Source organism: Doryrhamphus excisus, linkage group LG12 (genome assembly GCF_037039965.1).
Source record: "Doryrhamphus excisus strain RoL-2023G ecotype Guam linkage group LG12, RoL_Dexc_Guam_v1.1, whole genome shotgun sequence".
In the NCBI taxonomy this organism is placed as follows: Eukaryota; Metazoa; Chordata; class Actinopteri; order Syngnathiformes; family Syngnathidae; genus Doryrhamphus; species Doryrhamphus excisus.
This window is the reverse complement of record NC_136368.1, coordinates 14,603,805-14,618,689: the sequence shown is the minus strand read 5'-3', so window position 1 is coordinate 14,618,689 and position 14,885 is coordinate 14,603,805. Positions and strand designations below refer to the sequence as shown.

Below are 14,885 nucleotides of genomic sequence, written 5' to 3'. Positions count from 1 at the left end.
CACAGTATGAAGAGAGTACCTCGGCTTCACTCTCCATTAGTAGCCCCTGGCGAGAGGTTGGTGTTGCAGGGGTCTCTAAATAGAAATGACAGAGGTAAATATTTCCGTAAATGGGACTCACAGGGGAGATGTGTTTGACCACATGTGCCCAGACCAGCGCAGGTCTTGACGGGTGTCATGTTAAATCCTAGACATCCGACTGACAGTTGGATGGAACTGGAACTAAATGATCATGTTGGAATTATTGTAAGTGCACTCAAATTTTTTTTTTTCTGCATGTAAAACTATTATTATAAAACTATTAAAAAGTGTTTTCTGTTAACATTTTTCTTTTTTTTCATGTATTAACATTTACTTACAAAAAGCTCAGTTACTTTTTTCCACAAAGACAATCAAAGTAAATATTACAAGGGACTGGCGACCAGACCAGGGTGTACCCCGCCTCTCAAGCGACAGCTTGGATAGACTCCAGCATGCCCGCGACCCTTGTTAAGCGGTATAGAAAATGAATGAATGAGTAACATTTATTAGCATATCACTTTAACTCATAAAGCTTCACTTAAAATGTCATTTTTACTTAGACCGTACTTACAAATTATTTCAATTCACTCCAAGTAATCCCTACTTATTCATTAAAAACATCCTCCAGAAATATATTAATGAATATACACCATATTATCCAGTGTATTTTTCTTATCTTAAACATTCTACTAAATATATTTGACATAAATTACATGTTATTTTAATACTCAATGCAAGAGTCTGACTCGTGTTAATCATCACACAGCAAATTAACACTCAAATAATAATTCATTATAATAAAAATATAGGCTACAAGACAGGTACCAGATACAAGTTTAAAATAAACAACTGCTATTTTAATACAATGCATTAGGCTCAGCATAGCAAGTCATTAGCCAATGGTAGCCATAGGTATCGAGCAGCCATGCTTGGCGGGCCACCAAGAGTTCACTTTTCAGAGTTCACAGAGGTCAGTGCCAAGTCTTGCCATTGAAATTTACATAACAAAAACAATATGCAACAACCGACTACACATTAATATGAGTCAACAAAGATTTTTTCTCAATAAACACATTAACTACGACTCACATGGTTTACATGTATAACTAAAGTAACATTTACTGTAACAAAAAAACAAATTTTTCCAGTGTGGGCTGTGATTGGCTGGCTATACCTCATCCCTCGCCCAAGAGTCAGCTGGGATCGGCATACATTATTGACGCCAACCAAGGTTCCGCTGTATATGTAAAAAGTACACATTAGCTTCGGACCCTAAAAGTGCAAAAGCACTTCTAATCTGTCTACATTTCAGAATCAAGGCTAGATTTTGAACTACACACTTCTACTACACAACTGTGGCACCTTTGGACTAACAATTAGTAAGAAATACTATATATATAATATATATGTTCAGCATATATCCCCATCAATTATTGCCCAGGTGTATTGAACATGACTTTCTAAGCATCTGAGGCCCACTTTAATTGTTGATATTCACCAACCTCCAGCTCTCACACTGAGAGGTGCAGGCTAATCTCTCCGGGTGACCCCCCCATTGCCTGTCATTCCATTTCCTAAACCCCCTTCCCTTCTGGAAGCCTGCATTAAACATAAAGACCGTGCATGGATGAGTGAGTCAACAAATTACCACAGCCAATAAACAGGCTTAAAATGATCTGGCCGTCTAGCCTTTTTTGCTCCACTGTCCCCTATTATTTTTTTTTTTGTTTCAGGCTTTTAAATAAACATGATCTTTGCTTATTGCATTTCGTTAGTCGAAGCGTCACTCCGCCGCATGGTTGACTGCTTGTGTCCATCAAGTGGAGCAGGAGCCGGTCCGGCTTTGAAATCCTTAGCTATAACACACATGAAACTGCTACAGCTGTTGGTCTAACCTTTGAGTGTCTCCTAAGGAGCGCAGTGATATTTGCACTTAATAAAATTATGCCTACCGGGAGAATATGCCGCTGACATTTGCCATTTGTCAAGTTGAGGTGGCAGTGAGGCTTTATGACTCATTAGTGTGTGTTTGTGTGTGTAACAGAGAGAGTTGATCAGCCTGCAGTCATCTCTAGACAGAAATACACTGTATGTTTTTTTATGTCACCCTTTTTACCTTGAAATAAATCATTCTATAAGTAGTCATGCCTTGAACAGTCACTGGAAGCATGAACTGTCATGTAATACTCATGAAAGGTGATTCACAAGAGAAGACACGTGGGTTGCAACCAAACTAGCGGTACTATGTAGTAGTTTCAGCAAGAATTATTGAATACAAAACTGAAAATGGATGAAACGCCATTGGCTCTGACACTACCACTGCTGAAAGAAATGTAGGTCTGGCAAATTGTCCATGCCTTTCCACCCCAAATAAAATAACAACATGCTTGTGAAAGTTGTTCCATCAGCTAGAAGTCCGATCAGGTCTCATCCCAAATTGCCAAATCTGTCGGCTCCAAGCCAAAAGCTTCGTCTTCGCCATGCACGCACATATGCTAATGCCGGTGTTTTCCAAAATCACCTCGGACGGACTTTTCGACAAAAACCTCAGTTTGAGTGTGGACAAGAAGCCAAAACACCTTACAAAAATATGCTTTTTTTAAAATCTGACATGGACAGGGCCATAAAAAACAACATTAGATGGAGCTGCAAAAACGCCTGAAGTTTGTTAATACATGAATGACCTTAACATTAACATTAATATCTCCAGCTCGTCTTCATTTCTAAAACTACAAGTAGCTTATTTTTCTACGAAAAGACAGGAAGTACAACTGGAGGTAGTAGAGATGAGGATGATGAGGTCCTCATTGGGAGTGACCAGGATAGATAGGATCAGGAACGAGTACATCAGAGGTACAGGCCAGACTGAGATGGTTCGGGCATGTCCAGAGGAGAGATAGTGAATACATCGATAGAAAGATGCTGCGTTTAGAGCTGCCAGGTAGGAGGCGTAGAGGACGACCAAAGAGGAGGTTTATGGATGTAGTGAAGGAGGACATGAGGGTAGTTGGTGTGAAAGAGACCAATGCAGAAGACAGGGTTGGATGGAGGCGATTGATTTGCTGATTTGCAAAAGAGAAAGAAGAAGAGTAGCTTACCTTTCTATGAAATTCAAGACGTAAAAAAAACTCTAAAGTGAACACGATTTCCTTGTGCTCACAATCTCTCAATAACATTGACATTAAGCATTCCCTTAAATCACATTGCCGCATGAATTATGTGCTTTCCCCAGTAATGACACATTCATTTTATGCTCCCTGCTCCCAAACTACCATATGTACGCACAATTTAGCATAATAGCAGAATTAAAATGAACACAAAATGATAAGGTAATGTCTCACCAAGGGCTTCAGTCACATTAAAAACCCTTTCTCAGTGATCTGTAAGATTGCGCTCTGTGGGGAAATGTAATTGTTTGAGCACAGCACCCCCTGTAGGTATGCATTATTTTGTGCTAATAATACCCTCAGTGTGCCCAGAAAAAAAAGTCTTAGGTAGCTTTTCACTGCAATTACAGGCCTTTCTGCTTTGATTGTTGGGTAATTGAATGGGTTGAGGCATGTGTAATTTTTCTCTCTGTGAAATTTCCACCCATATTTCAAATCTGGGCCTTCCACAGCAGACAAAGCTTCAGTTACAGTGTAATTAAAGGAGCCAGGTGTAGAAGTGGGGAAGCGGGTCACCAGACTGAATGGGACTGATTAGCCATTTAGTGAAAATTAGATTTTTATGCCTTAGACAAAAAAGCTGCTTGCTCAGTGTTCAGTCGGGTGGCTTTCAACTGTGCTGTAGATGAGCTGCACCAAAAATGATTTTTTTGGGGGGGAATGGTGACATTTAATAAAAGGGGAGTTGCATGTTATGCGTGAGATATAAAATACTTTAATTACATTTTAACTATGGGTGAAAGTTTGACATAGTATAGTTTGGGTTGGAACAATAAAGAGTCTAATAAAAAGTACCTCAGTGAGGAAGATTGTATAGTGTTCATTCAAAAAACTACAATTTGTTTCCTTTCCTTTTCAGCATTAAATCCAATAATAGTAGTCCCTTACTCTATTTTGATTTAATAAAAATAGTTGTTTCGGGGTTGACTGATTATTAGTCAACAAAATGCATTCTGAAGCAAATGTTATTCTCGGCAGGAATTAAGCATTTTCAAGCATAAAACATCTCTAAATGAACTAAGTGTCGCTGTATTTATTTTACAATTATTTAGCTAACAAAAGGTGGTCGAGTGGTTAGTTCTCCCAGTGCATGCGTGGGTTTTCTCCGGGTACTCCGGTTTCCTCCCACATTCCAAAAACATGCTAGGTTAATTGGCGACTCCAAATTATCCATAGGTATGAATGTGAGTGTGAATGGTTGTTTGTCTATATGTGCCCTGTGATTGGCTGGCGACCAGTCCAGGGTGTACCCCGCCTCTCGCCCGAAGACAGCTGGGATAGGCTCCAACACCCCCTGCAACCCTCGTGAGGAAAAAGCGGTAGAAAATGAATGAATGAATGGATCCATTGGGATGGAAATCATCATTAGTATTGATGTAAATAAATAGAAAATTGGCAATAAACTGGACAAAGTTGAAAAAGAGTAAAGGAATTTATGTTTGGACTCCCTCTACATTTGCAAAGTAGTTGGCTTTAAATCCACTGTAGCAAATGCAAGTGGACAGTGGTAAACATGAGGTCAGACACTAAAAGATGCTAACAGAACAAGTATGCATTGTCACATCTTGTCACACAATGAGCCAAAATTTCAGTGTGCACCCAACCTCCCGCCAAAAAGCCAAAAAGCATGAGGTCAAAAACAGCTGCGTCCAGTGGATGAATGCCAAGCGACTTGATTGGAAAATGAGCATGAGTGCTCTGCTTTTAATGTATTTTAATCAACACATTATGCCAGTTTTTAATTGCTTTTTCCACCTGCTGATAAAATAATGTGATACTTTTTTAATTGTTGTATTAGTTGTAGTAGCCATCTGCGTGGTTCGCACGAACGAGATAAGGCCCAGACCTGGACCTGGTGTGGACGCTGACATGTCTCATAGGAGGCTAAAAACCAAAGGGATTGAGGAGGTGTCAGACTTCACAGAGTAAGTATTGGAATTGTTTATTCACTCAATTGAGCACCAGACATCCACTTGAAGTGAGGCGTGCATTTTGAACAAAATTAGTGTTGTTTTTTTCTAATTATACTGATTTGTCTAATAAATGTGCTAAAGACACATGGCGGTATCAGTCAAAGGTCATTAGAGCTTTCATTTCTTCCCATATTCCTCTTTAAGATGCAGCGTTCATTTTATACAAATGTTTAACTGGGGCATGGTGTATACTGGAGTGGAGGCTATGAAATGTTTCATTTGGGAAGAGTGGGCAATGCAGCTAGCAATTAAGTGGGGCTTGAGACTAATGGAACTGAGCCAGCTAATTGAGGAGGTATAGGACACTTTATTTGTGAAGAGTGAACGACACACATGGGAATTCAATGGGGCACGGCGTCTACTGGTGTGAAGGACATCAAATATGATATTGATGCTGGCGACAAGTCAGACATGGCCTCTACTGAAGCAGAGTCCATTAATATAAGAAAATGTGTTATTAAAGCTTAGGATGCGGCACACAGTGCAGTACTGAAATTCATACGGCATCTATAGATGCATCTGGTAAATAAATTGGGGCATGGTGTCTCTTGGCAAGGACGCCACCATTGGAAGATATATGGTATAAATGCTTTATTTAGAGATGTCTTCATCCAGAAGACAAAGTTAAATGTCTTGAGTTGTAGTTTAGTACAATCAGAAAAGGTGTGTTCCGTCAATGCGGCGGGGCAGCTCTTAAGGCAACATCTCAACAGGAGGGAAAAGAGCCACCAAAGCCAATCGTGGACTTTAATTACAGGTAATCTCGACTCACAGACAGATACTGCACTTAAGAACTTCCTTGCCAATTACCAAAGTGACTCGCGTCGGCCTTAAGTAAAAGCGGAAAGTGACAATGGGGGGGGTATGAGCGGGTGCGAGGCGGAGGCAATTAAAAGGCACAAATGTTACACCACGCAGGGCTCAAATGAGAAGAAAAGAGGAGAAAGGCGCTTTGATGAGCCCGGTTCTGAGTTAAGTAGAGCTTAAGAGGCGACGGTGGCGCTGGAAGAAAAGGGTGAGGAGAAAGGGGGCAAATTAAAGACAGTTGATTAGCAAGAGGCCTGATGTCACACTGTTTCCCTACAGGACCATATGTCGCTGAGAGCACTCTCTCCTTCCAGAGGGGCCGGAATGTACCACTAAAGTCAGGATTTCTATAGAGCGACTGGGCGTCCCACCGACATGCTGATTCTCTGCTGTCCCCCTCATGTTCATTATCAAACTCCATGCAAAACTTACCAGGCTTTTGAATGGACAAATAAAGAGCCTGTCTCTTTTTAATGGGCTAATTATGAGTCTAACAAGGGTTCTTGTTAAGGGGAACTGCTTGGCTATGAATGTGAGTGTATTCGTCAATTGGCTCAAACTCTAACCCGCAGTGATTGTCAGACAAATTACGGTAACTAGAGAGAAATAATTCAGGGACAAAATTATGTGTGTGTTCCTACACAGGAAATGTTTGTGTATGGCTGTGTAGTGGATGGGCGGTCACATCTGGATACAACATCTGACTGTGTGCTGACTTGGAATGACTAAATCTCAGGATAATACAGTCAAGCAGGGTCACTGTGTGTATTGTTGTTGCAGTTAATTGTGGCAATTATAAATATTGATATTAAAATAATGATTTTATACAGGTTTTCCCTCAGTAACAGGTCTACTCTAGAGGACTTTGTGAAATGTAAAAGCTCATTTGTTTTGTGTGCCATTAAAAATGTATCTGCATCTCTATTATCTTATTGGTTAAATAGCTAGTTAGTTAAATTTAAATATTATTAAACTATAAATTTAGCATCGTCATCAGGTATATAAATTACTTAAATACAAATTTTTCAGTTATGTTCTCATAGAAATGTGTGATCTTAGAGCCTGTTTATGAGCACCAAATGTGGAAAAAAAAACTTTTTGAAGTTTGAATTTTGATGACATCATGAAGGAAAACCTCTTTTATCATGGATATGATACAGGCTGTGACCCCGCTCGATATGTCTACCTTGTTTACACAGTGCTGGAGGACAGGTTTGTATAAAAAAAATTATAAAAATTTCACTACACTTAAAAAAATAAAGCCTGTTACCTTGTTCTAGGTGATATATGACATCTGTTACGTTGGCTACTGTAAGTGTAGGCTACAGAGCTGCACAGCAGCTTCTTGGAGACACACTCTCTGTGGACAAACACAGCTAATTAGCATTAAAGCTACAGACACAAAATGGCGTCTTATTTAAAGCACCAGCAGCAAGGCTAGATTTTGGTCAACACAATTCCAATATACTATTGTGGCATCGGACACTGAGCATTTTTGTAATATGATGATGACAAAGATTAAATGGTGTTGCAAATCTCACTTACCTTGACGGACATGCACAAACATGGTAGAATTTGTGTGATAAGATCAGTTAATTAGCTGTGAAAGTCCTCCACTTGAGTTCTGTCCTGTAGGTGGCGGTAATGACCACTGCAAAATCCATTCAAAAATCAAGTGATGGCATTGAAAAGAAAGGATACATCTTCTTATTAATGCCTAAAACAGAGTAGGCCTTTAATTAGAAGATAGAATTTTATATTTAATTACATTCACAGTCATAAATCTATGAGATTATGCTTCTCTAGCAACTATAATAGTATAAAGTGAGCATATTAAAATCAATATGTGTGTGTGATAAATAGCCAGAGAAAACAAGACACAGACATGAAAACAGCCTTCCAGCTGAACACACAAACAGCAGCTTCCTTTCATCGATCCAGCATGGCCTTACCGCCTCACATTGGCCAGATGTGTCTACAAAGAGACACTCGTAGAGGACAGGAAACACGTTTCTCCCCAGAGGTATCAACTAGACACTGCCAGCCCAAACAGGCACGATCTTGCCCACGCAGCTGAAAATACTTTTTCTGTTTAAAAACTTAGCATTAAAATAATATCTGTGGCATTGATCCAGCCAGGAGTCGAGAGGAAACAAGTAAACAGCTGCAGTCAGCATCCATAGCTCATTAATTGTTCGGAGGAGGCAAAAGAAGACAAGAGCAGTGAGAGGGCAGAGGGAGGATGCACCTCGTCTCTAAATGTCGATGAGGTCATCGCCGCTCTCGTCGCTCTCCACCGTCAGCTGACGGGTCCACCACTTTTTGACTTCTGAACCCGAGGAGGCCTCGTCATTGACGGGGTTCATTTTGCACACAATGGACTTGACGCTGGTGCGACCTGAGGAAACACACACACGTGATAGAATACATATTATCACTTTTTCATATCCCGTTATTATAGATTATTGTGATTGGAGTTTGCACTGCATCACCCAGAGAGAAGGGGAGACGGGGGTGCAATTGTGTGTGCATGCGTATGTACACTCATTGCATTAAAATATCTCTATAATGCCTATCCTTCTGCATGCTACACTCCTCCACGCTCTCTCACCTCTTACTGTCCAGTGGGTTTTTACATGTAAAAGATATGTGCAGAGGTCAAACAATGTGGCAACCAGAACTTGATGTCAGCTACATTACATCACGTCACCCATCCATGTTGTCAGCAGTGGTTGACTCTCAAAAATGTTAACACAAAATATGTGTTTGTAGTTTTATACACATTAACTAAATTAATTAAATGAAAGTGATGAACATTTAACATTACTTGACCTGTTCTCAAAGACATGATGTGGCAGCGAGATCAACCACCACCATCTTCCTGTTTTACTTTTCTTTTCTTTACTTTCTTTGGCTCCATTTTGGTTATTGGGGTGAAAAACATGAGTGAATTCAAGAAGTAACTCATGGCAAAACAGGAAGGTGGTGTTTGTGTGGTGTCTCACTGCCACATTGTGTCTTTGGGAACAATTTTCAAAAGAGGAAGCTAACTAGTAGGCGCAGGAAGTGTGACCAGTCCAGCGTGTACCCCACCTCTCGCCCGAAGTCAGCTGGGATAGACTCCAGCATATCCCCGCTACCCTAACAAGGTTAAGTGGCATAGAAAATATATGGATGGATGGACTGGAAGTGTTTTTAACTTAACAAAATAATACTGGATATTATATTAAGAACATATTTAGGACTTGATATAACATCCTTATATGAGGACTAATTATGTAGCCTTATACTAATAAGGAGGCTAACTATTAAGATCATTTTTAATATTTTTTTTACATTTATTTAACCAGATCCCACTGTGATCCCCAGTCCCACTGAGATCAGGTTCTCATTTCCAAGGGCGACCTGGCCAAGCGGTCAGCAGCACACGTCATAAACAATCCAAAAAATGCTAAATTTTTCCACTTTTCTGACCTATAAATGTAGTTAGAATGTGGTATTCTCATGCTAAATGATGCCAAGGTTTGCGCATCTGGAAGCGAGCATGCCTGGGGGAAGGCTGTGGGTGGAATAAATGAAAACAGACCGTTTTGGCGGGAAGCACAAATCAAAGAGAAATACTGCTGGAATAAGTGCAGATTCTCCAAAATCTAAAGAGTTTTCTGTGCAAGTTATTATGTGTAGCTGCTCTATAGGAGTCCACAACTCAATACAAAGGGTCGGATAATTAGCATAATAGGTCCCCTTTAAGGCAATAAATTACAAACAGTAAATATAGTACAAATTCAAACAATTTTTAATAAATGTATTCCAATATATTTCCATTCCTTTTTCAATTCATTTGTGAGTCGCTGTACGCAATTTACTTTAGGACTTGTGAATAATATTGGTATAATATAATATCATATAATATACAGCTCTTCTATTGGATCTTATTGGATTGTGAACCGATACCTGAATGAGTTTAGAGATCTATTTCATGCTGACAAGTCATGAGAAAAGCCATGTATTTTTGTATCAACATAAATAGGTGGTGTTTGTGGTGACACACAGATAGATACCTGCAGGCAGCCGCCACTGTCCCAGCTTCCTCTGTGGCTTCCCCAGGTCGGAGGAGTCCTGCCTGTAGCCTCCTCTGTCAGACAAGGTGGGACTAAGCAGCTGCTGGAGGCCACTCATCTAAACAAAGAAGACACATCCTTTGTTCCGGCATTGCAAGAAGCGCACACCTGTAGACAATACATCATGCTTGCCAGCTGGGACGTCGGGTGGGGTGCGTTTACCTCAGGCTGAGAGGAGTTGTCTGGGTTGTTGGCGTTGTGGTCTTCACTTGGCACCGTGGTCTCAATGCTGGGGGGGTTGAGGAAGCGACTCAGCTCCTGCTGCTGGCTCTCTCTCAGGCTGTGGATGATGCTACATGACTGCTGCTGCTTCTGCGAAAGGCAAGCAGAGTGGGGACCGTGTGTCATACATGTGCACAAGCTGAGTTCTGTGTAAAGAGTAGCGAGAACTGATGGCGCTGTGGAAAAGGACTCACGGCACGGATACGTTTGAGGCACTTCTTGAGCCACATGCGTATAGTCTGCTTGGCAACCTCCTCCTCGATGGTGTACTCCAGCTGTTCCCTGGCCAACAGCTCCTCCAGCTGGAGGGACTTACGAATGTCCACAGAGCGATAGGATAGCATGCTGCCAGCACACATACACAAACACACACACAAACAATGAACGGCTATATTCTATTCGTACACAGAGCGTGTAGTTCATTTTAATTTTATCATAATCTATTTTTGTTTTAGGACTAACCATCACTGTATTTCACAATTAAAGCACAACCCCTATAATCAGTCTGCAGATCATTTCACAGATATTTTACTCTTGTGAGAATGTGAGAACATTTTTGTTGAATTGAATACATTCAGGTTAGTCAGGCATATCTCAAGTAATGAGAAATAAAGACAAACTTGGAATAATAATATGCTAATTGACATATACAGTATATATTCAAACCGAATAGCAGTTAATAGTGATAACATAGTAATAATATTTTTTTTTTAATTTCACTGAGTATATGTATATAGTTTATGTTTTAAACCAGTTACAACAGTAATTAAACAGTAATTTTATTTAACTAAGATATAATTGTTATGAATAGAATGGAATTTAAAAAAGGAAACAACTATTAAATGTGCCAGAGTTTATTTACTCATTTATTTTATACATTCATTTTATTTTATTTTATTTTATTAATGTTATTTATATTATTGTAATGACACTGGACAGAACACAACAATAAAATAATCATAAATGCCATCGTTAAAAACGTCTTTTTTTTTTTCCAAGCCATCAAGAAAGGATACCAGTCCAAATATTTAACAGGAAATACATACGAGTTATTGTACAGGTGAATGTCTGTATGTTGCAAACCGAGCTCACCTGAGCACATCATGGAAGGTCACATCTCCTCCACTGTGCAGTCGCTCCATCTCATAGCACATGTGCTTAAACAGCAACTTGTCTTTGTCCAGGTCTACCTCTAGCCTGCCCCTGAGCAGACGCAGCAGGAACTTCACCCTGGATGTGGGGATCACGCCCTAAGATTGAGATAATCAGCATTAAACATCTATGACTTCACAAATGGAAACACATTCCGAAAGGGACAGACTTCAAAGATGTTATAGAAAGTCTTCCCATTAGAGCGGAAGAAGTTATCTGGTAATTCCTCACCTCCCGCTTGTCATCCACCATGTTCCAGATGATCTGGAAGTGTCTCAGGTCATTATAGCTCAGCAGCTGGTCCTCCTCGGTGGAGTAGAACAAAGAGAAGTTCTCCACGATGATGGCTGTATCACAAAATAGTCACATTATGCCTATAAATGATTCTCAACTTGTACTTTAAACAAATGGGTTATTTTTGCCAAAGTAGCAGAGTATAATCTCTTGAAATGCAATAACTGTCAACACCATCTGTGTCTTCCTTACTGGAGACGTGGGGTGCGGGTGGGGGGCATAATGATAAACACACTTCATTAAACCACAGGAATACATGCTGTGCTTCATCCCTGTAGTCCTTTATCCTGCTATGTCAGGATTCTGCTACTCCTATTTGTTGTCATTGAATCATTCAACTTTAAAAGAAACTGAAATGTAAAAAAAAAATGTATTTCTCCCTAAATGAAAGGCGGCAACAGATGCATGCACTGACCGACAAGTAGGTTGAGCATGATGTAAGCGATGATGACATAGAAGGAGCAGAAGTAGATAAGTGCTCCGGCATAGTTGCCGCAGTCGGTCTCCCAGTATCGATGCTTATCCGGTGTGCAAAACGGAGGCTGCACCTAGGGAGATTAAAAAAAAAAGCAGTTAGCATAGATTTTCTAAAACAACAATAATAGTTGTTGCACATAAAACATGAAATTAATGCCTCTATTCAGTTGGAGCTGCTGTATGCTCCAAGCTCAACAATATAAAACCACCACTACTGGCTACCATATATTACCAATAGTGGTTTAAATAAACAGATTAAACAAAAAAATATCAATGTTTTTCAAAACAAAGCTGGTGTTCATATAAACCACACAAAAGCAGTCCCAGAGAAGCATGGACACGGGACAGCAAAAAGTAACTGACTATGACAGAAAAAAGCTAGTCCCTGTCGGTGGTGAGTACATAAGTTGAACCACTTAATCCGCTTGAACCTTAAGCCTTTTACAAAACTGGTTCTGTTGTTTATAATAATAAACAGTCTGGATCTGAGTCCTATGATTGGCAAGTGACCAGTCCAGGATGTACCCTGCCTCTTGCTCGAAGACAGCTGGGATAGGCTCCAGCATACCTGTGACCCTAGTAAGAACAAGCGGGATAGAAAATCGATGGATCCGAGTCCAGCTTTTATCTCACCATGCAGTCATGCATTATTTTATTCCAGTCCTCTCCTGTAACAATGCGGAAGAGGACAGTGATAGCCTTGCCCGCTGTGGAGAAGTTGGCGTGCCTGCAAGGTGGTGAGATGAACATGAATTAGAACAACTGCTCTATTCTGAATTCTGCTGTGTGTGATGTCCTTACCGGTTGATGTTCTCGCCATACTTAACAGTGCCGAAGAGAACCACTCCAGCGAAAGCATAACATAACAGGAGGAGGAACATTCCCACGATGATGAAGAAACTCTTGTACATGCTGACGACCACAGTCAGCAGCAGCATCTTCAGTGTCACCTGTAGAAGGGCCATACATTCCGTATACGTTATTGTACAGTGGTTGTGATATACTGTATATATATATATATACGTATATACTGCAATACAGTTGTGTGCAATCAGGCACAATAAGCATCATGTATTTCATACAATATAATATTGTGGGCTGGTTGTACATTAAAATTATTTAGCAGATTAATTAAAAAAAAAAGAACTACAACTCGACTTTTCAACTACCGGTGCTTGTTTTGCTTTATATTTGTTTGTAGGTTTTATTCTTTACTTTTTTCAAGCTGCTGCACCTGCCCACTGGTTGTCTGAGGATGTTACATTTACATTTAATTCATTCTTTCATTCAATTTCTACCACTTATCCTCACAAGGGTTGTGGACGTGCTGGAGCCTATCCCAGCTGTCTTGGGCGAGAGGCGAGGTACACCCTGGACTGGTGGCCAGCCAATCACAGGGCACATATAGACAAACAAGTTGCTCGAGGGGGGAATCTAACTCGGGTCTACATGTCAATGTGAAAAAAGTATTACTTTTTTCAAGCTGCTTTGCCCCCTATGGTGGCATCAAATGATTTTTTTGTGGAGGTATACAAATTGAGAAAAAAAAATCAATGAAAAACACTCAGAACTTTCTACCTCAACTGGTAAAGAATAATTGAATATTGAATATAAATTAATTAATATTGAAGAATCAGGCACCAAACTGTGTCTTGTTCATGCAAAAGCTGCCACTAAGTGGCAAGAGGCCTGAAAAAAAAAAAAAAAAACTCTTCCTATTCCTGCCGTAGTTTTAGAGACACAATTCTTACATCCGAAAAAAAAAAAAAAAAATCTGGCTATCACTTTCAGAAGAAACGGAAAATGCTACAGATCAGCAGTCACTGATTATAGCTGGGTACCCGGCAAGTTGTCCGGGACATTCACCTCAACCTGGAATGGCACTTCCACATCATGTAGAACCACAGTACTACATTTAAAACATATGTATATGTTTTTTACTAAAATAATACCACAGTCATTGAAAGAAAATCACTTACGTGCTTGCCGCATATTGTGAAGAATCTGAAGACAATCACACATGTGCCCATCATGTAAGTATATGCATTCTAAGCAGGGATTAGATACACATTAAGTTGCTGAAATACATGCTTCCATTCCTTTTAACACAACAGCAATGGGTCTAACCAGTAGAGCAAAGTGCAGGACTATCCAGATGACGCCGAGCGACGTCACTAGCAGGTCGTAACGATTTCGTCTGCTCTGCCAGTAGCCAGCTGGAGACATGGCAATCAGCTTCATAGTCACCTAGGCAACAACACACAGCTTTTAGACAGTAGACACGTGTTATGGCATTTTGTCACTCCTATAAATTAATACTGTAGAAAAAGTAAAAAATAAGTAGTTTCCTGCACAAGATGGAAGAATAAATCGGAGGAAGTATAAATAGTGTAAATGGAACAATATGTAGTTGTTTGTCATTACAAACAACTACAAGTATATGAGGCTTCCTGCTTCTCTCTCCTTTGCAACGCCCCTTCCAATATTTTTTATGACTGTTTAATTTAATTCTTGTATTGAATCTTTTTACTGGTGTATTTCATATGTCCTTTATGTGTTCTTTCTTGAGTGTGAGTAATTTAAGTGTTAATGTAGGTACAGTATGTGTATATTCTGACCTACTTTAAAACTTGATCAGCATCTTAATCGAA

General features: G+C 39.9%; 1 protein-coding gene across 9 annotated transcripts in view; it reads right to left on the bottom strand.

Annotated features, from left to right (window-relative positions):
- Positions 1-7,638: 7,638 nt before the first annotated feature.
- Positions 7,639-14,885, bottom strand: part of nalcn (sodium leak channel, non-selective) — a 58,417-nt gene continuing 51,170 nt past the window's right edge. For 8 of the 9 annotated variants that reach the window (XM_058081196.2, XM_058081197.2, XM_058081195.2 and 5 more), the window contains 11 exons: positions 14,362-14,481; positions 14,214-14,282; positions 13,036-13,184; positions 12,868-12,961; positions 12,173-12,305; positions 11,695-11,810; positions 11,404-11,561; positions 10,506-10,656; positions 10,252-10,401; positions 10,030-10,147; positions 7,641-8,366 (listed from right to left, as the gene is read on the bottom strand). In XM_058081196.2, the coding sequence (XP_057937179.1) occupies positions 8,224-8,366; positions 10,030-10,147; positions 10,252-10,401; positions 10,506-10,656; positions 11,404-11,561; positions 11,695-11,810; positions 12,173-12,305; positions 12,868-12,961; positions 13,036-13,184; positions 14,214-14,282; positions 14,362-14,481 (1,401 nt within the window). In that variant the 3' untranslated portion in view covers positions 7,641-8,223. Of the gene's footprint in view, positions 8,367-10,029; positions 10,148-10,251; positions 10,402-10,505; positions 10,657-11,403; positions 11,562-11,694; positions 11,811-12,172; positions 12,306-12,867; positions 12,962-13,035; positions 13,185-14,213; positions 14,283-14,361; positions 14,482-14,885 lie in introns of all 9 variants that reach the window. The other variant, XM_058081200.2, reaches the window with a different exon arrangement.